The sequence below is a fragment of the Schistocerca serialis genome, chromosome 9 (genome assembly GCF_023864345.2).
Source record: "Schistocerca serialis cubense isolate TAMUIC-IGC-003099 chromosome 9, iqSchSeri2.2, whole genome shotgun sequence".
NCBI lineage: Eukaryota > Metazoa > Arthropoda > Insecta > Orthoptera > Acrididae > Schistocerca > Schistocerca serialis.
Window position 1 is genome coordinate 57793484 of NC_064646.1, and position 25001 is coordinate 57818484.

A 25001-nucleotide genomic window follows, 5' to 3' on the forward strand; every position below is an offset into this window, starting at 1 on the left:
TTATTCAACTGTTTCAGATATGTCATCAAATCTGAAATTGATATAAATGATGTAAACGATATGAATGCTTTCTCCATTTTTTTAATTAATTTAGGAGTAAGTGGTTAACTATCCAAAACATTCACAGATTTTTCTGTAATATATGTGCAGTGTATAAAACTGGCTGTACAGGTATGGAATTAATCAGAAGCTGAAATAAAGCAATCTGAAAGGCATAATCTTGTGACATGTATTACTTTAATCTTTAATATTATATCACAGATAATTACATAAACTAACAAAGAAAGTTCCTTTTACATCATATAAACTTAAACAAAGACACACAATATATATTCATTCCAGTCTATATTTTAGAATTTACTACTTTTGAAAGCACCATCAGCATAATTACATTCTCAGAAAATATACTCTTATGAGACTCCAGAAGAGAAACATTATTTATAGTCACAATTACATACTACTTTTATGCACTTCTCTCTTAAAAGTGGTCAATTTTAGGTATAAATTCAATAGTCTTCTGATTTTATCATTAAAAGGCAATTTACAAGTTCAAAAGTATTTACATAATTTATTTGGCACACATACAGATAATAGTAATAATAATAATAATAATAATAAAACAAATATTTTACAAAAATTGCAGAACAATGACCTGTATGTTCCAAAGTGCGGCACAAGTTTCTGAGCTTCTGACTTATTTTGTTAGGCTATTTTTGTAAATATTTTTTACTTTCTACTACTTCATTTCTGTTTAATTTAATTGTCCAGCTTCAACTCTTTAATAAAGGCTTTTCAAATTACATTTATTTGCTAGTGTAGGTATAGAAGGAAGACATATAGCATCGAGTGTGTGTTGGATAAGGATGGATATGAATTTTTAAACTATTGAGAGTTCCTCTACAGTTATTTTCAGAGAATTAAAAACTTTCCATGAAGTATATACTTGTATGATACACACCTTACATCTCACATGAATGCATGGAAATATAAGGCTATCATCTCTTGGTTCATTGAGAAAAATAAGAAAACTACACAATACTTTCAGACCATAAAACAGACATGTTGTCCCTAATGTTACAGTGCAATAATTAAGTGTACCATAGCAAATGCAGATTGTGTTTTTAGGTGGAAGTACGGGCTAGATCTCTGCTTTTACTGCCAGCACTGTGTCAGCTTTTCTTCGTTTCTGATACCAGAATAGGAATTCACATTTTCCTATCATAAATCTTCATGAAGCATTCCTCTGATACTAGAGAAATACTTTAAATGATGATATTAAGTTTTATTACTGGTCTGGTTGACAACATTTATCTACCATCACAGATTAATTTGGCACAAATTGCACTCGCAAGTGGACAATTTTATAGGTCTACATCAAGCTGTGGATTGTCTTCTACATGGAGAAAATGTGAAAATTACACCTACCAATCACAGTAACATATTTTTTTTTAGTTTTGGGGTGTTAAGAAATATATGAATCCAACGTAAACATTTTATTGTTTGTGGGCAAAAAGAAATTGTCCTTTGATTTGACACATTGTAATTATTTTGAAATGGAGTTCCCATTAGCAAAGTTCTTATAGTGCCTCATATCTCATTTTTACTCCCATAAAACTACAAGAAGTTTTAAGTTGGTTCAGCATAATCACTGAGGGAGTAATAGCAACACTGTCAGAAATCATGTTTTTTAAGACACCATGAGTATTTGTATCATTCACTGCACTTTAAGAGATCTCAGTTCATCTTGGAGAAGACCAGCCACAGCTGACTGGAAACCAGCATTGTAGTCCAGAGTCACTTCAGTGTAAACATATTCTTCACGCTTGTCCTCAAAGAAGTCATTCTCATCAGGGCCACTGACAAGTGCGCCATACAACACTTGCGGGTTGGGCTCTTTGCTTCGAAAGGCTTCCCAGTCACAAGGTGCAGGTAAGTCTGGACATGAGCTGTGAACAACAGAAATAGAATAGTCTTTCTAGACAGCAATTTTCATTTTTCTCTGGATTCTACCATGTCATTTGAAATAATTAAGTACAACTTGTGCAGAACTTATAAATTTGTTGAACATGAAACATGTTGCATCTGAAAAGCTAATTGATGATTCATCAGTGGCAGAGCACCATTGATATCATCTGCATTAATTATTATGTGACTTGTCTTATTTAATGCTACATATTAACTTCCAACATGTAACAAAGCCATTCACAATTGCAGAATTTTCTTAGCTTAAGGAAAACATAAGAAACATTTACCTTTAATTATAATGCGTACAATAATTGTCATGAATATTTAAATTCATGCATACTAAAGTTGATAAAATATTGTGTATCCTATTATTCCATGTACTGCCAAATAAAAATTTTGCAGGCTCTAGTTACAGTGATCATTAAAACCTAGACTCACATATCACATATTATTGGTATTGTTTCACATGAATTATGTCAAAAGCACACAACATGAGTAATTCATGAATTTTGTTACAGTCTTTAAACTTCACAGTGAGCTCAAGCCCCCTAGTCTAGCTTGGTAGCTGTAGGTAGATTGCGACACACTTCATGACTTCTCTCACTGCTGCCGGTTTTTGTTATCTATGGTGAGTGGCAACATTAGCATTTTAGTTGTGCAGTATGAAAAGTATGTTGCCATCATGGCATGAGATACTTGGCTCTCCCAATTCTTACCCTCTCGTTGCAATCACCTTTGAGGTGAGCTCGGTATGAAAATTTCAGACTCCGTATTAATTATTATTTTGGAAAGGAATAAGTTGAGCAGTTGTGAACAGAGTGTTACTTCATAGAACTGTGTGTAAAATGTGTCAACAACATATCACTAAATCATTTCCTTCACACGTTTGCATTATAAAGTTGGTTGATGACAATAATGCCCTATGTGGTGCTTCGATATGTACTTAAAAGCATCACTGTCTGCCTGTGTAGTTAAGCAACCAATTCCTTCACATCCCACCTGGGAGCATGCATGCCCTTCACCGTACCAACTTAATGATACTGTGACCATAGCTCACCCTGAGTAATTTACCACTGATAACTGCAGGATGGCCATCCAAGGACAAGTGCTGTCAGTCATCTGGCACATGAATGTGATGAGTATTCTATGAAGATGAATATGACTATGACTTCAAGTGGGTGCATGATACTCTGTCCTACCAAATTACAGTGTACAAAAATCAAGGGCAAAGTATGACTAGTGAGTTGTCGAATTAGTGCTTGTTTGACTTACTTGGTTTGCACCTTAGTGTGCAGATTGTATGAACAGTTACTCCGAGCTATTTACACTGCAGTTGGGTTCTTTAAACTATGTGTGTTATATTGTTTTAGTTTTGAGTCAATTCCAAGTTTATTCAAAGAGTTACTTCGTTCCATCATGGCTAACTTACACTGCTAATTTTTTTTATGCCACTGTTTTTTGGGGTGGATTGACCAGTTACTGTCTATTGGGTTTGAGCCCTATTGGTATTTTATGAATATTATATGTGCTGGTTTTATGTAATTTATTTTGTACTCAGCATTAATGTAAGTTCACTTTTAATAACTGTTGTTTTGCTGTTTTAGTGTAACCCACGTGGGTGCTGTTGTTTCAGTTCTGTTTATACCTACTTTTATAGAACTACCCTAAGTTATTACAACTTAAAATCAAGCTACATATGTTGGTGTACTCTTTCTTGGCCGAGATTTGCAGTCTACTTTCCAAATAGTTATTTCAACACCTAAATAATCTACCCTTATCATGCCTCTAGATAAAAAAAGTGTTGTAATATAAAAATGCACATTGATAATTATAAAACTAACTCTGATCTTCACTTGTACAATACAAGAATGTGCAATGACATCCACATAAAAAGAGTAAACAAGGCTTTAACACAAAAACAAACCAACATTCAGGGTACTATTTTGTACAACAAACTTCAAACTCAGCTAAAATAAATAAAAACATTGTCTACATTCAAGGAAGCAATATTTAAATTCTTAATGACCAACTGCTATTATAGCATAAATGAATATCTGCAGTAACTTTGCAGCAAGTAACTACATTCATTTACTATATGTTAACAGTACCATAAATCAAATGCTTGCCACAGGCTCAGTGTTAATTTTTCTGAACAAAAGTGTTAAATCAATTATTTAGTTGTAATGTATTTAATGTAAAAGGCCCTGAACAAAATTGTTAAATCAATTATTTACTTGTAGTGTATTTCATGTAAAAGATCCTTCTCATACTTTTATATTATTACAGTAATCAAAGTTGTATTGCTCAAAAATATTGTGATGGGTACAATGAACCATTGTATTATGTAGGAAACTGTACACCCTTATCTTGTTTTTGTTATACTACGTTCTTCGACAAAATCCATACAATGTACATTGTTGCTGGATGAATAAATTACTACTACTACTACTACTACTACTACTACTACTACCACTACTACCAAGTCCATGCTTGGCTATTTGTCTCTTTAACGAAAGAATCACTATGCCTTTAGAAGAGTTATAAAAATATTCCTCTGATTGTAAAGCTTATATTTCACATTGTTTCTATAGCTGATCTACAGCTACATCTACAGGTTGCAAACCACTGTGAAGTCTGCCACCTGCTTTACCCATGACTGAGCTTATGTGATCATTCATTTCATATCCCTATCAAGTTGTAACCTGGGTATTTGTTTGAGATGGACAATTCCAACAGTGACTCATTGATGTTATAGCCATAGGAGACCATATTTTTTCATTTTGTGTAGTGCACAGTTTTACATTTTTGAACATTTAAAGCAAGTTGCCACTCTCTGCACCACTTTGAAATCTTATCAAGATCTCACTGAATATTTATGCAGCTCATTTCAGACATTACTTCATTATAGACAACTGCATCATCTGCAAAAAGTGTGGTATTGACATTTTCTGAGAGGTCATTAATATACAGCATCAACAGCAATTATCCCAACACATTAGTTGGGGCAGACACAAAGTTTCTTCTACATCTGATGATGAGTCTCCATCTGAGATAATATGCTGTGTCCTCTCTACTAAAAAGTCCTCAATCCAGTCACAAATTTCACTTGATTCCCTATATGATCATACTTTTAACAATAAGCATAGGTGTGGTACTGAGTCAAATGCTCATTGTCTGTTGTAATCTGTTTGCTTACAAATGTTAAATGGTGTTAACTAAATTTTTATTGATGATTAATGCATTATTCTGAAACATTTGTTAGTCAAATGTTTTTTTTTTTTCTTTTTTCTTTCTGCACTCACAGTACCTGAATTTATGCTGTACTTTAATGAATTTATTTTGAGACAGAACCACCTGAGTGAGGTAAAGCTCTATGCAAAGTCACGATCTGAAATCTTTAGTATTGATCACATTTGAAATACTAAATTTTTATTTATGTTTTTTTTTTTTTTGGGTTATCATAAATAGCTGCATTCATCTTAGCTCGTAAAATTTCACTTGTTAAAAAAATTAATAATAACAGCTTCCCATTTGCAATGATTTTCAAATAAAACACTTTCCACTGTAACTGGAAGAAAACTGACTGAATTCTGTAATGGATGAGATCTAATGAATTTGTTTTGAATTAAGAGAACAGTGGTTAGTGTGGTCTGGTGGGAAGTATAAGCCACTTGGCTCCTCGGAACTGCCGTTAGATAGCGGATGCATGAAGTTCTTGGAATAAACTCCAGAGATCACTCCACGCATTGCTGGAGCCTGAGTGATGTAACTGTTGAGTTTGTGTCACAAGTAAATTTCATTATTTTGAGTTTCAAAGCTGATTAATGATGTAATTTTCAGCACTGGCTTATAGTGCTGAAGGCAGGATCTCATAGTATCATGCCAATGTTAATGTTCAAGTAGTCTAATGTAGATTTACTGTAATAATAAAATCCTGCTCTCTCAAACTGGTTTCTTTTTCTGTCATGTTTTAATGTGCAATGGTAGTCAGGCAGTATGGACTGATGCCAACTTTCAAGAAGCACTATCATCGTCTTCCTCTGATTTCATCTCTTTTTTTCCCCCTGTGCATCCATTTTGTACTTTTCACATGTATTTGGGTGTATTTTTGCGTAATTTTTCAGAAGTAATTCTACTTACGTATTTTTTCTCATTTTTGCACCACCATGGATCCTTGCTCCTTCCATCTGCGTCAATACAGACGAGTTTCCTTATCCCTAACCAGATCCCAGTCACACATACTGTTCCTGTGGTGTTGCTTGGCTCATGAAATCCCCCCTAATGGCCTTACCGTCAAATTACCCATCTCTGCTTGCCACAACTCCTTCCTGTTCAGATTCTGTCAATCCTTAGTCCTCACGAATGTAGTCCTGAAAAACCATATCAACCAAGCCCATTCCTCCTTGCAGTACCTTCTCTCCATCCACAAAATTCTCCTGCTATGTAATCCCAGATTCCTGGAACCCATAACACACACTGAAACTCTTGCCCTGCAGGAACTTGAGCAACATGCACAACGCCACCTCAAAAAGCTCTCCATCCTGCTCACTTCCCACTCCCACCTCGGAGTACCAGTGTCCACCACTTCTACAACAACCTCCAAATCTCCCCCATGCCCCCTCATAGCTGACAAACCCTGTCTCGCAAACCTACTACATTTACCCCACCCCCCGAAACTCCCTCCCACCACCACACAGAACTCAAATCCTAAACAGACCCGCAACATAGTCATGAACCTTTTCTCCAGAAGCCTTAGTCCCACAGAAATATCATTCATTTCCAAAGGCCTCACCTTTTGCCCCAATCCCAAATTCAACCATGCAGGACTAATTAAAGACCTTCTCTCCTTCTCCCAGTCCCTACAGTGGAAACACTTTTTTGCCACCAAACCGCCCAATAAGACTCAACCAAAGACCAACATTGAACCTTGCCTAACTCAGTTCACTCCTCCATCCAACCGTGATCCACCCCCACTGCCTCCAAACCACCCCCTGTTAACTTCCCAGAATTTCTTATCCTCGAAACTTGCCTCACCATCATACCCCAAATCCCTCAACATGCATACTAATCTTACATCCGCAGAAAGAATTGCAGTCCACCATCTAAAAACTGATACCAATCTTATAATCCTCCTGCAGACAAAGGCTCCACCACCATAGTTTTGAACCGCGAGGATTACGTAGCAGAGGGACTCCGTCAGCTGTCAGACACTTCCGCCTTCAAACTGTGCCACAGTGATCCCATTCCAGCAATCCAGCTGGATCTCCAGTCACTACTCAAAGCCTTAGGCCCATCCGAGAACCTCTCCCCAGAGTCCATCTCTCTACTTACCCCTACCACTCCTCGCACTCCCACCTTCTACACGCTTCCTACAGTCCATAAACATAACCACCCAGGACGCCCCATTGTGGCCGGTTACTATGCCCCCACTGGGATAATCTCTGCTCTCGTAGAGCAACACCTTCAACCTATTACCCGGAACCTATCCTGCTATATAAAAGATACCAACCATTTCCTCAACCGACTCTCCACAGTTCCTCATCCTTTACCACGTAGTGCCCTGCTCATTACTATTGATGCTGCCTCCCTGTACACTAACACTCCTAATGCCCACGGCCTTACTGCTATCGAACACTATCTTCCCAGACGCCCTATGGATTCCAAAACAACAACCTCCTTCCTAGTCTCCATGACCAACTACATCCTCACCCACAATTACTTCTCCTTTGAAGGCATTACCTACAAACAAATCCACAGTACGGTTATGGCACCATCCTATGCTAACCTATTCATGGGCCATCTAGAGGAATCCTTCCTAAAAACCCAGAATCCTAAACCCCTCACCTGGTTCAGATTCATTGATGACATCTTTGCTATCTGGATTGAAGGTAAGGACACCTTATTCACGTTCCTCCAGAACCTCAACTACTTCTCCCCCATTTGTTTCACCTGGTCCCACTCAACCCAACAAGCCACCTTCCTTGATATTGACCTCCACCTCAGAGATGGCTACATCAGTACCTCCGTCCATATCAAACCTACTAACCACGTGCAATACCTCCACTTCGACAGCTGCCACCCGTTTCATACCAAGAAGTCCCTTCCGTACAGCCTAGCCACCCATGGTTGTCACATCTGCAGTGATGAGCAGTCCCTCTCTAAATATACCGAGGGTCTCACTGAAGCCTTCACTGACCGTAATTATCCTCACGTCGTTGTACAAAAACAAATCTCCCGTGCCTTATCTTTCCAGTCTCCCACCACCTCCCAAGCCCCACGGTCTGGCCACAGAGCAGCATTCCCCTCGTAACTCAGTACCATCTGGGACTGGAGTAACTGAATTACATTCTCCGCCAGGGTTTCAACTACCTCTCTTCGTGCCCTGAAATGAGAAATGTCCTACCCACTATCCTTCCCACCCCTCCTACCGTGGTATTCCTCCGTCCATCGAACCTACACAATATACTCGTCCATCCTTACACAACCCCTGCTCCCAACCCTTACCTCATGGCTCATACCCCTGTAATAGACCTAGATGCAAGACCTGTCCCATACATCCTCCTACCACCACCTACTCCAGTCCGGTCACTAACATTACCTATCACATCAAAGGCAGGGCTACCTGTGAAACCAGTCATGTGATCTACAAGCTAAGCTGCAACCACTGTGCTGCATGTAGGCATGACAACCAACAAGTTGTCTGTCCACATGAATGGCCACCAACAAACTGTGGCCAAAAAACAAGTGGACCACCCTGTAGCTGAACACACTGCCAAACATGATACCCCTCGTCTCAATGACTGCTTCACAGACTGTGCCATGTGGATCCTTCCCACCACCACCACCAGCTTTTCTGAATTGTGCAGGTAGGAACTTTCCCTGCAATACATCCTAAGTTCCCATAATCCTCCTGGCCTCAACTTTCATTAGTCACTGTCCTCACCCATCCAGCCCCCTCCCTGTTCCCATTCCAGCACTACACAGCCGTCATTTCACCGCCACCCCCAGTCTTTTAATTTCTTTTATTTTTATTTCTCTCCTTTCCGCTACTTACCCCCTCCCCCCTCCGCACCTTCTCTCCAACCCTCCATCTAAACTGCAACACTTCACTGTCCGCCACTCCCACCATACTATCCCTCCCCCTTCCCGCCCTAGCCTCCTCCTTACCCACACCCAGTTGCCACTCCCATCATGCACTGGTGCTGCTGATTGCAGTGTAGTTTCAGCTCTCAGAGACTGCAGATGTGTGTGCAATTTGTGCTAGCGTGAGTGTGTGAGTACATATGTGTATGTGTGTCTACTGCTGGCCTTAATGGCCGAAAGCTATGATTGTGTGAATCTTTTTATTGTGCCTATCGTGCCTCAGCATCTCTGCTATATGGTCAGTAGCAACTTTCCTTCTCTCATATTGTTACATTCCATCCTGGATTTTCCATTGTTTGATATTTGACTATCTGCTAGAAGTATGATAAAATATTAGCATGCGGTGAAAATTTCATGCAATGACTGGCTCATCTACATCCATTATTACAGTTGTGGTCATATCTAAAATGCAAGTAAATTTTACACAGACATCAGCCATAACTAAAAATGTGCTTTAAAATGGTTAACTGCATTTTAGTTTTCAGATCAAGACACCCTGTATAGGTGTGAAGTGCTCATTATTCAGTATTACTGGTGAGAAAATGCTGACTTAAAACACACTTTGCTGATCAGAATCTTGTAAAAACTGCAGAACCCTTGCCATACGTTCCCTATGTCAGTTAAAATTAAGTTTATTCTTCAGATAAGATATTACATGCATAAGTTTGGTAATTTTGGAACTCTATCTTGCTAATGGATAATGGTATTGAAAAAAGTTTCAAGGTTCCCGAAGAACATCATCTTATGAACTTATGGTAAACATTTCAAGGATTTGCCATGAACAGAAATTATAGAAGTGGCCATGTCCACATTGGTACTTTTGGTACACAAAAATCATGATTTTTTTCAGGTGTATTTGATAACAGAATAAAGATTTTCAAAATGGGAAAATTGTGTTCCTAGGTAAATTTCTAAGGAATATATAATTAAAATCTGAGCCATTTGCTACAGTTATTTATTTAGATAATAGAAACTCATAGTGCAAAAAAAAATTGCTAAAACCCAGTTTTAGAGATTTCCTTGGGAACTGCCTGCGGCCACCTAAGACTCACCCTAGACCACACCTTAGGCGAAAGAACCAATGAATTTCAGCAATTTTCCTGGGCTGGAGGAAGTGTGTAATGTTTAAATTTTGACCCTATATTGTGAGATAGTTATGGTGTGACTATTCTTTCATTAGGTATAGAAATGGCTGCTACACTAAGGACTATCCAAAATACTTGACCCCTTATCTAAGTGATCAGTAGAACCCGAGATATAACCCCCTGAAAAATCACACTGTCATGCATAGTGTTTTTGAACATGTTGGTACTGCGCACTGTATAGCATGAAGCGATACAAACATTTTCAGACAAAATTTAGAGTTAAAGATGAGAAATTTTTGTCTTTCAGAAAGAAAACTTAGGGGAAGCATAAATCCTAATTTTTGCAGTGCTAATATTGGTTTTACTAAGAATGATTTATGAGAAGTTATGTAAGAGGTCAAAAGATTCTATACATCATTTGGTATTTATTGAAACAGAGTTGGGAGGTTTAACTTTCCTCCATCAATTTCTTTCTTTCTTTTATTTTATTTTTATTTATTTATTTATTTTCATACTGCAGTAACAAGTTTCACATAGACTTATGTTACAATAAGAATTAATGGTTAGAAACTACTGATGACCAGATGTCTTAACTTCTACAGGGCAAAACAATTTTCACTTAAAAACTTGATACTGACCTGGCAGCATGATATGGTTGTTTTGGCGGATTGTCTCCGTAGCCAACAACAAAACTTCGCCCACTATCTCCCAACATGTAGTTGATTTGGCGTCGAGCAAAATCCACATATTTCCTGCCTCCTAAACCTGCTTCTGATGCCTGTAAAAGTAATTTAATGTTATACAGAGAAAACCATGGAATTTCAAGCACTTTATTCATTTATTACTTCTGTGACACAATAACCTGAAATTGGCTGCGAATAAAATCACTACATATAAGATCTTCTGATAACTGTGCACACCAATGATTTAACCACCACCATAAGACTGTGTTTAATGAATATGTGGTGTCAATTGAAAATTGCATACAGCCTTGTTAACCATCATGCTGTCTGATCACACCTCCAGGTATGATTCAAATTTTCATTGCCACTGATGTTTCTACATATGATTTCTGAACATGACTTCCAAAAGTTCTCCCACAAGGTATATAGGAACTGACAGACAAAATGCATTTAAATTTTAGTCATGGTAATTATTTTCATACAGTAAAAATTTACTTACATAATCAAAAAAAATTACAACATAGTAAATATTCACCAACCACTGATAAAAGATGGTATAAAGGTCTCCAAGAGTAACTAAATCAGAAACTGAACAAGAAAAATGGGTGTTAAGTGAAGCCTTAAGAAGACAGTATCAAATATTGAAATTTTTGCATAAAAAATAACTAAAAATATCTGGCACTGACAACACTTCCTCACAGCCAACTGAGCCTGACTTTATTAACAGACAGCCATGATTTTGGTATATCATCTGCTTTTCTGTACAAAAGCAGGCATAAGATGTGGAGTTACACACACAAAACAAAAGTCAGCACAGTGAAGACATTACAGCATGATTGGAGGAAAAAAAAAAAAAAATGCCAGGCTGCACTGGACTGTATGCTGGGCTAAGATTAAGTCACCCAAACAAGTGAATTTTGGCCGAAAAATCATTCACATTCTTCCAACTTCAATTGATACTGGTTTTTTTTTGGTGCCCCTGTAAGGCACTGCACCAGGTCTTCTGGAAAATGAGATTTGTGGTAAGTTCCTAGGGAAGAAAACTGCTGAGGCCATCAGTCCCTAGGCTTACACACTACTGAATCTAACTTACGCTAAGGACAACACACATACGCGTGCCCAAGTGAAGACTCAAACCTTCAACAGGGGGGAGCTGCGCTAACCATGGCAAGGTGCCTCAGACCACACGGCTACCCATGCGGTGGTGTCTTCTGAGAACTGCAACTAGTAGTCAGCAAAGGAAACAGTATGAGAGGGCAAAAAATTGCAAGAGAGATTGTAAGAAAAAAAAAAAAAATCTTGAAATAAGACGATGTGGAAAAACTAAGAGACATGTTCAATAACTAATTACGCTGTACTATGTTGTCAGGAGTAAAACTCTCTGAGCATCTGACTGTCACTTCTTCAGGTTCCATGGCCTGTATCTATCAGGATGAAAAAGTATCTTCATATTGTGCCACTTTGACACTGACAAGATTAATACTAACCCTTACTGTTAACTGTGAACTGTTGTATTAGCACACATGTGCCATGTAAATAAGAAATACTAATTTATGCACAATTATGTATTTTTTGTTCAGCAAACTTCTCATTTTTTAACATCTCTTTTCCGGGATGTGCCTATGTGGCTTTCCTTTGGATATTGTCTACCCTGGTTGGGCTTAGGGGGAAGGAGGCGTTCTTCAACCTTGAGTTGATGGGATGATCTTTCCATAATCCTTAAAAAATGGGTTGTGGTTGATACCTACATAGCTGGTTTACAGGGTGAGTAATTTCCATGTGATGGCCAGTGTTTTCCAACCCTGACTATGGGGAAGTTCTAAAAAGCCTGCCAGAAGGTAGCACTTTACAAAAGCTCTTTAGCAGGAGCAGGAAGTGGCTAATAAAAATGCTTACATTCCACTCCTAATTCCAACAGGCTGGAAAGAATTACGCAGCTCACAAAACTGAGAACTCTGCTAGAAGCCCTTATGGGGTTGAGACAGCAAGTCATGAGCCCTTGGGATGGAGTTTGTGTTTTAAAATGGTTATCAATCCTGAAGTCTGGAGTTAGTGATCCTCCATGCTTAATGAGACTACTTTTCCAGTACTGAAAGCCTACAAAGCATTCGAAAGTGTGTTCCCGTGCACAGGCATCGAATTCCCTGTTTCTCTCAGCAAGTTGTGCTTATTAGTGAGTGTGGACTTGTTCACTAAAAAGAGGCCTCAAAGCAGAGTGCAGAGTTATTAGCTAATTGGAGGTGGTGCTGAGTAAACGTGATGGACTTGGCTGGGATTAAGTGATAGAAATTTGACCCCAGCTCACACATGTATTAGACTGATTTGATCATGTAGCTGAGAGGAGAATTAATCCTGGTACCCCAATAACTGTTTACAATTAAATCTGTGCGTAATACAGCATTTAATTTATCTTGCACACCACACATCGTAATCAGTAAATGGATTCTGGTTGTGGCTGCGAGCATGACTTCATGAATGCCATGGAGGCTTCAAGGCATGGACAAAAGGAATGTTTCATTTTTTCTACATAAGTTATTCATGATACCTATTATTATAAATAATTACTTATGAATGATTTATGTGTAAATATGTGTAATAGTAGGAGGAAATCTGCTGTTCATTTATAAAAATATGATGCTTTCCCCTAAAATTTCAATAAAAATTCAGAAAATCATTTTTAAGGTGACTCTTTCTCATTTTGGACAGATAAATATCTCCGTGAGGTAGGTGTGCTACACATATTACAGAAAGTGATTTATAGAGATAATAGTTACTTACTACAGAAAGTCACCAAAAGCCCAACTACTGAATGTGGAAACACAATGTCATGATTCAAATGCCACAGCAAAATGGATATGTTTCAGATACCTCCAAAAGATTCCTTATTGAGCCCTGTGCCCAAGTAAAAGTTCACATTGAGCTTTTAATAATATTATGAAAAGGAAAGTTGCTACTCACCATATAGTAGAGATGCTAAGTCACATATAGGCACAACAAAAAGACTGTCACAAATAAATAAAGCTTTCAGCCATTAAGGACTTTGTCAACAACAGACGTTCACACACACACACACACACACACACACACAGAGAGAGAGAGGGAGAGAGAGAGAGAGCTCACATAACTCACACAACTCACACAAACAACTGCAGTCTCGGGCAACTGAAACCACACTGCAAGAATCAGCACCAGTGCCTGACGGGAGTGGTGACTGGATGGGGATAACGAGGAGGCTGGGGAGGGGAGGGGGGGAATAGTATGGTAGGGGTGGAGACAGTGAAGCGATACAGGTTAGATGGAGGACAGGGGGGTTGGTGGAAAACAGGGGGGGGGGGGGGGGGGGAGTAGCGGAAAAGGAAAATGGTTGAATGACGGGTGTGTAGTGCTGGAATGGGAATAGGGAAGGGGCTAGAGGGGTGAGGACAGTGACTAACGTTGGTTGAGGCCAGGAGAGTTACATGAATGTAGGATGTATTACAGGGAGCGTTCCCATCTGCACAATTCTGAAAAGCTGGTGTTGGTGGGAGGGACCCATATGGCACACGCTGTGAAGCAGTCATTGAAATGATCAAAATGACAGAGAAGTTTTCTTATCCATAGCCAGATACCAGTCTCACATACTGTTCCTGCATTGTTGCTTGGCTCATGGAATCTCCCCAAATGACCTTACCATCAAATTACCCACCTCTGGCTGTCACCCCTCCTTCCACAAAGACCTCCACCTGTTCAGATTCTGCCAATCTTTAGCCTTCACCAACATAGCCCTGCAAAACCATATCAACCAAGCCCAAACTCCTTACAGTACTTTCTCTCCATCTGTAAAATTCTAATGCTATGCAATTCCAAATTCCTGGAACCCATAACACACAACGAAACTCTTGCCCTGCTGGAAATTGAGCAACATGCACAACGCCACCTCAAAAAGCTCTCCATCCTGTTCGCATCCTACTCCCACCTTGGAGTACCTCTGTAACAACCTCCAAACTTGCCCCATGTCCCCTCATAGCTGACATATCCTATCTCACAGACCTACTACACTTAACCCACCTTCCAAAACTTCCTCCCACCACCACACAGAATACAGAACCTTAACAGACCTGTAACACAGTCATGAACTTTTCCTCCAGAAGCCTTAGCACCACAGTGATATCAGTCCTTTCCAAAGGCCTCACCTTTTGCCCCACTCCCAAATTCAATCACCCAGGACTTGCTAAAGATCTTTTCTGCTTCTCCCAGCCCCTACAGTGGAAACACTTTTCCCCCAGCAACCCTACCAATCAGACTCAACCAAAGACCAATACTGAAACCTGCCTAATTCAGTCACTCCTCCATCAAACCATGATCCACCCCACAGCCTCTGAATCGCCCCCTGTTAACTTTCCAGAATTTCTTAACTTCCAACCGTGCCTTACTATCATTCCCAAAATCCTTCGACATGTAAAGCTAACCTTACATCCACAGAGTAACTGCAGTCTATCATCTAAAAACTGATCCTGATCTTATAACCCTGCCTGCAGACAAAGGCTCCACCACTGTTGTTTTGAGCCACAAGGATTACCTGGCAGAAGGACTTCACCAGCTGTCAGGTAGTTCCACCTAATAACCTTACCACAGTGACCCCATTCCAGAAATCGAGCAGGACCTCCAGTCACTACTCAAATTCTTAGGCCCATCCCAGAACCTCTCCCCGGAATCCATCTCTCTACTCACCCCTAGCACTTCCCACTCTCATACCTTCTACATGCTTCCTACAGTCCATAAACATAACCGCCCAGGATGCCTCATTGTGGCTGGTTACTGTGCCCCCACTGAGAGAATCTCTGCTCTTAGAGACCAACACCTTCAACCTATTACCTGGAACCTACTCTCCTATACAAAAGATACCAACCATTTCCTCCACCAACTCTCCACAGATCCTATTCCTTTACCACACAGTACCCTGCTCATCACTATTGATGCCACCTCCATTTACACTAACATTCTTGATGCCCATGGCCTTACTGCTATCGAACACTACCTTTCCCAACGCCCAACAGATTCCAAACCAACTATCTCCTTCCTAGTCACCTTGACCAACTTTATCCTCACCCACAATTACTTTTCATTTGAAGACATTACTTACAAACAAATCCAGGGTACAGCTATGGGTTCCCACATGGTACCACCATATGCCAATCTATTCATGGGCTATCTAGAGGAATCCCTTCTAAAAGCCCGGAATCCTAAACCCCTCACCTGGTTCAGATTCACTGATGACATCTTTGCAATCTGGATCGATGTTGAGGACACCTTACTCACATTCCTCCACAACCTCAACTACTTCTCCCCCATTTGTTTCACCTGGTCCTACTCAACCCAACAAACAACCTTCCTAGATGTTGAACTCCACCTCAAAGATAGCGACATCAGTACCTCCTTCCATATCAAACCTACTAACCACGAGCAATACTTCCACTTCGACAGCTGCCACCCATTTCATACCTGGATGTCCCTTCTGTACAGCGTAACCACCGGTAGTTGTCACATCTGCAGTGAAGAGAGGTCCCTCTTGAAATATACGGAAAGTTTCATTGGAGCCTTCACAGACTGTAATTATCCTCCCAACCATACAAAAAAAAGTTTCCGTGTCTTATCTTTCCAGTTTCCCACCACCTCCCACCATCCTGCCACTAAGAGCATTCTCCTTGTAACTTGGTACCAACCAGGACTAGAGCAACTGAATTAGATTCTCCACCTGGGTTTCAACTACCTTTCATCATGCCCTGAAATGAGAAATGTCCTGCCCACTCTCCTTCCCAACCATCCTATAGTGGTATTCCGCTGTCCATCGAACCTACACAATATATTCATCCATCCTTACACAACCTCTGCTCCCAAGGCCTTACCTCTTGGCTCATACCCCTGTAATAGACCTAGATGCAAGACCTGTCCCATATATCTTCCCACCGTTACCTACTCCAGTCTGGTTATGAATATCACCTATCCCATCAAAGGCAGGGCTACCTGTGAAACCAGCCATGTGATCTATAATTTAAGCTGCAACCACTGTGCTGCATTCTATGTGGGCATGACAATCAACAAGTTGTCTGTCTGGATGAATGGCCACCAACAGTCTGTGGCCAAGAAACAAGAGGACCACCCTGTTGCTGAACACGCTGCGAAACGTGACATCCTTCATTTCAATGACTGCTTCACAGCCTGCGCCATATGGATCCATCCCACCAACACTAGCTTTTCTGAAATGCACTGGTGGAAACTCTCTCTGCAATAAATCATACATTCCCATAGCCTTCCTGTCCTCAACCTTCATTAGTCACTGTTCTCACCCATCCAGCTCCTTCCCTGTTCCCATTCCAGCGCTACCCAGTCATCATTCCACCATCACACTCAGTCTTTTTACTTCTCTCCTTTTTCACTACTTCAGGCAGCACTTCACTGTCTGCCACCCCCACCATACTATCCCCTCCCCAACCCTAGCCTCCTCCTTACCCCCACCCAATTGCCACTCCCATCATGCACTGGTGCTGCTGCTCGCAGTGTGTTTTCAGTTGCCTGAGACTGCATTCATTTGTGTGAGTTTGCACATGTGTGTGTGTGTGTGTGTGTGTGTGTGTGTGTGTGTGTGTGTGTGTGTGTCTATGTTTATTGTTGATGAAGGCCTTAATGGCCAAAAGCTTTATTTATTTGTGACAGTCTTTTTATTGTGCCTATCTGCGACTCAGTATCTCCGCTATATGGCAACTTTCCTTTTCATAATATTGTTATACTCCATCCTGGATTTTTCACTGAGCTTTTAGTCAGTCATCAAAAACAACATACTGTAACTTTATTTTCTCAGAACTTTCAACTATCATACAAAAAATTACATCAGAGAGATCTGTTTCAGTTAAGAGACTTTACATATCAAGGCTTAAGACACATGTACTCCTGATAATGGCTTCCAGTAAAGTATTTTCAAAATGTCCAGACAAAAGTCACCCTTTCTGTTATGAGAAAAAGTAATTCTTTGAATTATCTTTATATCTTTATTTTTATCCATGGAGCAAATATCTCATGAAACATTTAAACTGAGGCTGCCTGATAAGGACCTGTAACAAATGACTTTTTCAGTTTGCATCCATAAGTTGTACCAAAATATATTCTTCCTCCATTTGCCAAGCAGTGATATCCAAACCACATTCTCGTATTTACTAGGATATCATTGTCCATGAATCGTCACCAAATCATGAAGTAGGCTTTTATAGGAAATGAACGATTATTTACAGTTTTCATATCAGCAGCTACAGCCTCTAACTGAGGTATGGCAGAGGGTATTTTGTGATGATATAATTTGCCCTAGGCCAAATTTTTTGTTACAGATGTCTTCACTTGTGGAACACAGCACATATCCCAACTCTTTTATGTTTAATATGATTACTGCTATCAATTTCCCTGAAAATTATAGCTATATGCACACTATAAGGGGGCTCTTGGCGAGGTGGTTGATGGAAATAGCTGAATTGCTGGAAATTGAAATTCACTGACTGATATTGAGTGCTTTCTCCTCAGTGTGAAGTTTAGCTATCAGATATGAGAGTGTTTAATGCACTGAAGATATCTACAGAGAAGACGTCAAATTCAGTTATACATTTCAATGATCATCAACTCTTCATGTGACTTTTGTTTTTGTAGCTGTATAAGGGCTGATCAAAAAATTTCTGTTTGAGGATATTTCTGCAGCATAACTTAGCATAACTCTAATGCAGATATATAAACACTGATATGTAGTCAAGGGATTGGTGTGTCTTTCCGATGTGCATGAGATAAGTGTGAAAACATAGACTATGGTGATGCTATTACCAAATGTGTCCAAACAGGACCAACATGCTGTTATTCTTTCCTTGGCTGCTGAAGAACGAACACCAGTAGACATCCATCAGAGAAGGAAGAATGTGTGTAGGGCAGCATGTCTGTCAAAAATCAACATCCAGGAGAATGGCAACAAGGGGTCTGCTGTTTCATGATAATGCAAATTCCCATATCACAAATACCGTAATGCAGAAGTTAGGCCAACTCAAGTGGGAGACACTCAAGCACCCACCATATAGTCCTCATCTTTCCCCACATGATTATTGTGCCTTTGGTCCCTTAAAAAGGCCTTGAGGGTCAACACTTCCTGTCAGATGAGGATGTGCAGCAGGCAGTTATGGACCACTTCTCACAGCAGGACATTGTGTTTTACCAAATGGGTATCTTCAAGTTGGTGCATCAGTGGGATGATTGACTCAATGCTCATGGTAATTTTGTCTGATTGGTGTACCTCTCTTGGACTTAATGACCAACAAATGGAAACTTTCTAACTACAGGACACAGATGATAATTTTCAACATCTGAAAGTTGATGCCTAACCAAATTTCACTCCTGTTCCATAAGAGTCATGCTAGTAGTGCCACTATCAGGATGCAAATCAGGTTTGTTTTAAATACACACTGTAATGTTTGTGAGCATTTATTCGCCTTTGTCTTTGAGATTGAGTGTTGTGAGTCGATGTTAGGGGACAAAGATGCCATTATCAATACATAACTGAGTTTGATAAAGGCTGCGTAACACAGCTACTAGAAGTTGGATGTTCCTTCTGCAATGCTGAGAAAGACCTGGCAGGAATGTAGCCACTGTACTGAATGCTTGTAATGATGGTCACGGAAATGTATGGTTGCAAGAAGACCGGGCTCCAGATGGCCACATAAGTTGGGGTCCACACGGCCATGTTTCATTACCAAGAGGGAAGACCATTATGTTTGGCATATGGCTCCAACGCATTGTACTGCATCTACAGCAGCAATGTGAACAGCAGTTGGCACAACAGTGACACAACTAACTGTTAAAGATCGGTTACTCCAAGGACAGCTCTAAGCCAAACACCCTGTAGTGTGCAGTCCACTGACCCCCACCCACTGCCATTTGTGACTTAAGTGCTGTCAGGCAAGAGCTCATTGGAGAGCACGGAGGAGGTTCTGCCTCAGTGCCAGTGGTGGCTGTGTGTTGGTTAGAATGAGGCCAGTTAAGGACCTGCAACAAAGCTGTCTCTGTGCTAAACACACTGGGCCTACACCTGGAGTTTCTGGGGTGTGATTTTGTATGATAGCAGGAGCACTCTTGTGGTTATCCCATGCATCCTGACTGCACATCTGTATGTCAATCTGGTGATTTGACCTGTTGTGATGCCATTCATGAACAGCATTCCAGTGGGTATTTTCCAATAGGAGAACACTTTGCAACACACCACTCTTGTAACCCAATATGCTATAAGAGTGTCGACATGTTGCCTTGGCCTGCTAGACCACAAGACCTGCCTCCAACTGAGCACTTATGGGATCTCATTGGACAAAAACTCCAATGTCAGCCACAAACAGTATTAACCAACCCTGTATTGGTCAACTAAGTGCAGTGGGCATGGAAGTACAGCCCACAACTGACATCCAGCACCTATACATCACAACACATGCATGTTTGCATGCTTGCATTTAATATTCTGGCAGTTACAACAGTTATTAATGTGCCAAAATTTTACATTTGCAATGGCTTATCTCGTGGTTAACCTGTGATCTTGCAACACAATCATTTAAATATGTTACCTACACAAATGTATTCCTGAAATGTCATTACTCTAAATTAATTAGTTTTTGGTGTTGTGATTTTTCCATCAGTGTGTGTGTGTGTGTGTGTGTGTGTGTGTGTGTGTGTGTGTGTGTAGTTAAGTGTTAACTATTAATTTACACTAATAATTGTATAATGGCGCAAAGAGTACTAGTCTTCAGTAGATATTAGAACAGTGTTTTCTGTGTAAAATGATAAAGCTTTAGCATTAGAGTCACCACTACTGTAGTGAACTAAAGCAAAAATTTCTTTTCAATGAAAAGTGTATATTCCTACAGTAATTGTTAACAATATTAATTTTATAAAATGTAACATAGAAAGGTGTTGATTTTTAAGAGAGAAATCAGTTTTTAGTTTCTGCTATGTACATTGCCATACGTGAATATGTTTGTACAAAATATCTACCTATTGTAAATTACAAGTGGTCATTATTACAACAGTATTAGAAAAGGTTCATATTGTCAAAATTCTATACATGACTAGTGTTGGGCCCAAGCTCTTAGTTGCAATTGGCATTCTGTGAAATTATCTGACACTTGTGAAGTAAGCAGTTCAGTGGTTGTTAGGATGCTTCCAAAGAGTTGTTCAGATGTTGAAAGTGAAAATTACCAAAAAATGAAGACAATTACGAAACATGTTTGTCAGAAAATTATTTCTAAAATATGAACTGCATATTCATGTATGAATATAAAATAGTCCCAAAAAGTGAGCCTAGGAAAAACAAGAAAGATGTACTATTATGATCAACAATCATCGTAACTCTCAATTCATCGAAGTAAGTATATAAAATCAATGTTTCGTTTCCTGCTCTAAAACTTCTACCACCTGCAATAAATCTCATTAGTTTAATCAAAAGACTACAATTTACAACTATAATTTAGAGTTAATTTTTGTCATCATTGCAGCAGTAGCATTGCAAGATGCACTAAACATCATGTTGTCCAGTAGCTCACATTAACAGTGACCATTAAGTAATCAACACTATTCGGTGTCATTTGATTTGTATCAAATCTGCTACTCCCATTAGCCACTTCACCAAGTATCTTATTAGAGTGTGCATGTAGTAGTTTAATACCATAACACTTAAAAATAAAATTCATCTTGTAGTGCTACAGAAAGTGAGTGGACAAGTGTAGCAAATGAGTATCAATGAACAAAAAATGTATTAGCAAATATTGATCTTTGTACTTCCTCCTCCTTACAGATGAGTTCCTCTTAACCAGGAGTCTGAAGGATGTTCCTCTCCATTCTAAACTTTTTTGACTTATTTCTCTTTTCTCTCTGAGGAAGAAACGAATAGTTCCAAAAGCTAGGACAAATTTGTTACATTTTTTCTCTCCTTTGTATGTCCATCAGTGCTACTTAGAGTTAAGTAATGGCTAATCATCCTTCCTCATTGTAACTTTATAGTTTTCTCAAGTAAATTTTCCCTTTGATACAATTAGCACCTTTTCACATCAGTGCCTAAATTTGGTTGGTGTAATTCATAAAGGCAGATCACAAGTGAAGTCTAGTGTTGTAGTTTCTCAGCTGATGTTATGAGAAGGACCCTCTGCTATGTACTTAGCAGCAGTTTGCAGAGCATGGATATGTATGTAGATGCGCTGTGCAAACTAATAAAGAGAAATGTTACCTCTGAGATAAAACTGTAATGGAAAGCTTACAACAAAAGATTTGCTTCAGTGCACTTTGTATTTCACTGAGTGGAAGGGGTGGGGGAGATCGTTGTGCACGCTTCATGCTGTAATAGTGTAGATGATTTACGCAATGAATTATTTCATACATCAGGAACTAATGTATATAACTCTGTCTTTGGAGGAGGGAAACAGTCTCATTTTCATATACTGCCAATATATTTAAGTTGCTAGTTTATTCATGAAGTAATATCAAAATTCCATAAATCAGGCAGAACTTTTTTGAATTTTTAGTTAAGTTTGGACGAACGCAGACTATCTTCAGTAATGTGATAATTCAGTACCTGTAAACAAACAAATGCAACATTTGCTGCATGGCAGAGCGTTCCAAACTTGTCAATGTACACCAGTCCTTTAGGTGTTCTCTTTTGGTGGTCGACAGTAAAATCACAGAATGCTTGTGCAGCTTCCACATACTCTTTTTGTTTGGTGAGCTGTGCCATCAGAACCTGAAAAGAAAATAACGGATGTAACTCATAATTAAAAAGCTTAGAGAGAAAAAAGCAAAATTTATGTTACTTTGCGCATTAAAGCTCTGTTATCCTTGTACACGAAACAACCTGTAGATAAATAAGACAAAATTCATGTAGTAAGTTGGTCACTTACTTTTAAACTTATTGCTGTTTCTCACTACAGACTAACTGCACTAAAGTCCCTGCCTCTTAAAATTTTGGTGACAGTTGAATGGTTTGAGCAAAACAGTGGAGAGAAGATGGTATATGAGCTAGTTAACATTGAAACAATAATTATCTGAAACATCTGGACTGATATAGGCTATATACTTTTAATAATATGTAAATATATGCATATTGTGTCAAGAGGAAACATTGTTAGCAAAAATCTCAGAAAGTTCTTGAACAATTCACTTCTAATTTTTACACAATACTCTAATAAATGTCTAGTGGACATAGGCTACATATTTTTTTAATAAATAAGAGACAATCAGAAAGTTTCAATCTGAGAATGTTGCTCCAGCATATATGTAATTTAGTGTGAACTGATGCAGGTATTAAGCACTGATGTGTAAGTGAGGGATTGGTGTGATATTTGTATCTTTCCGACATGTGTAGGGTAAATGTGGACGCGTCAACTATGATGATGCTATTAGTAAGTGTGTCCAAACAGGACCAATGTGCTGTTATTCTTTTCTCGACTGCCAAAGAACAATCATCAGTAGACATTCATCAGAGAATGAAGAATGTTTATGGAGCAGCATGTCTGTTGAAAAGCACCACTGTGGAATGATGCACCAGGGGGTGCTGTTGTTTCACAATATCACACGTACCCACATCACAAATGCCATAATGCTGAAGTTATGGCAACCCAAGTAGGAAGCGCTCCAGCACCCATCCTATGAACTCAATCTCTCTCCATGTGATCAACATACCTTTGGTCCCTTAAGAAAGATCTAGAATGATCAACAATTCCTGTCAGATGAGAATGTGCAACAAGCAGTTACAGACTTCTCCAAGCAGCAGGACACAGTATTCTAACAAATGGGTATCTCCATAATGATTTAGCCTGATTAGCATACAGTTCTGGACTGTATGGTCTTCAAACGAAAACATTTTTATTGCCCCTTATCTATAGAATATAAATTTGTATATGTAATGTATACACTCAAGCTCATAAATTAAGGATAACTGCAGAATGTGGTGCCACACAACATGGCACTACACAAAACTGGCACTAATAGCGTAGGCACATAGGGAACACACACAACACAGTCTGTAAGTCCTCAGTACTGGTGATAAGTTGAGAAAACCATCCAGAAACACATGTGCTACGGTTGCGAATGGTCCTCGCCGATACCCCAGGAGCAACAGTGTCCCTAATTTGCTGGGAAGTGACAGTGCGGTCCCCTACGGCACTGCGTAGGATCCTACGGTCTTGGCGTGCATCCGTGCATCGCTGCGGTCCGGTCCCAAGTCGACGGGCACGTGCACCTTCCGCCGACCACTGGCGACAACATCGATGTACTGTGGAGACCTCACGCCCCACGTGTTGAGCAATTCGGCGGTACGTCCACCCGGCCTCCCGCATGCCCACAATACGCTCTCGCTCAAAGTCCGTCAACTGCACATACGGTTCATGTCCACGCTGTCACGGCATGCTACCAGTGTTAAAGACTGCGATGGAGCTCCGTATGCCACGGCAAACTGGCTGACACTGACGGCGGCAGTGCACAAATGCTGCGCAGCTAGCGCCATTCGACGGCCAACACCGCGGTTCCTGGTGTGTCCGCTGTGCCGTGCGTGTGATCATTGCTTGTACAGCCCTCTCGCAGTGTCCGGAGCAAGTATGGTGGGTCTGACACACCGGTGTCAATGTGTTCTTTTTTCCATTTCCAGGAGTGTACATTACCTATTAGCGTGCTACTGTCCTGAGCTATACATATAGGGAATTAGATCACTGATTCTGTAATATGTTGTTAATAACACTTCTAGTTCACTTTTCCTATCAGAATTACTTAGAAAGTTTACATCGAAATCACCACAGATTAATAACGTCTTCTTTTTGTCTGACAGACAGCCTAATACATAATAGGGAGTCAAACTTTTTTATGAACAACTCCCAGTCTCCTAATGGGGACCTGTACACTGCTGCTAATATCAATACTACATTACCTAGCTGAAGTTCACATGCACAAACCTCAAAGTGCTGATCAACACAAAATTTGCTTACTTCTAGAGTTTTGCAATTATGCCCTTGTTTTATGAAAATGGCAACTCCTCCTTTATCCATCCTAGATCTACAAGTGTAAGATGCTAAATTATACCCACTTATACTGACAC

At 39.7% G+C, this 25001-nt stretch overlaps 1 protein-coding gene across 1 annotated transcript in view; it reads right to left on the bottom strand.

Moving 5' to 3' along the window:
• Positions 1-218: 218 nt before the first annotated feature.
• LOC126419153 (endoglucanase E-4-like) overlaps positions 219-25001 on the bottom strand; it is a 376809-nt gene continuing 352026 nt past the window's right edge. Inside the window, exons 7-9 of the mRNA XM_050086264.1 lie at positions 22491-22655; positions 10832-10971; positions 219-1946 (exon numbers count right to left, since the gene is read on the bottom strand). Of these exons, the coding sequence (XP_049942221.1) occupies positions 1715-1946; positions 10832-10971; positions 22491-22655 (537 nt within the window). The 3' untranslated portion in view covers positions 219-1714. The remainder of the gene's footprint in view (positions 1947-10831; positions 10972-22490; positions 22656-25001) is intronic.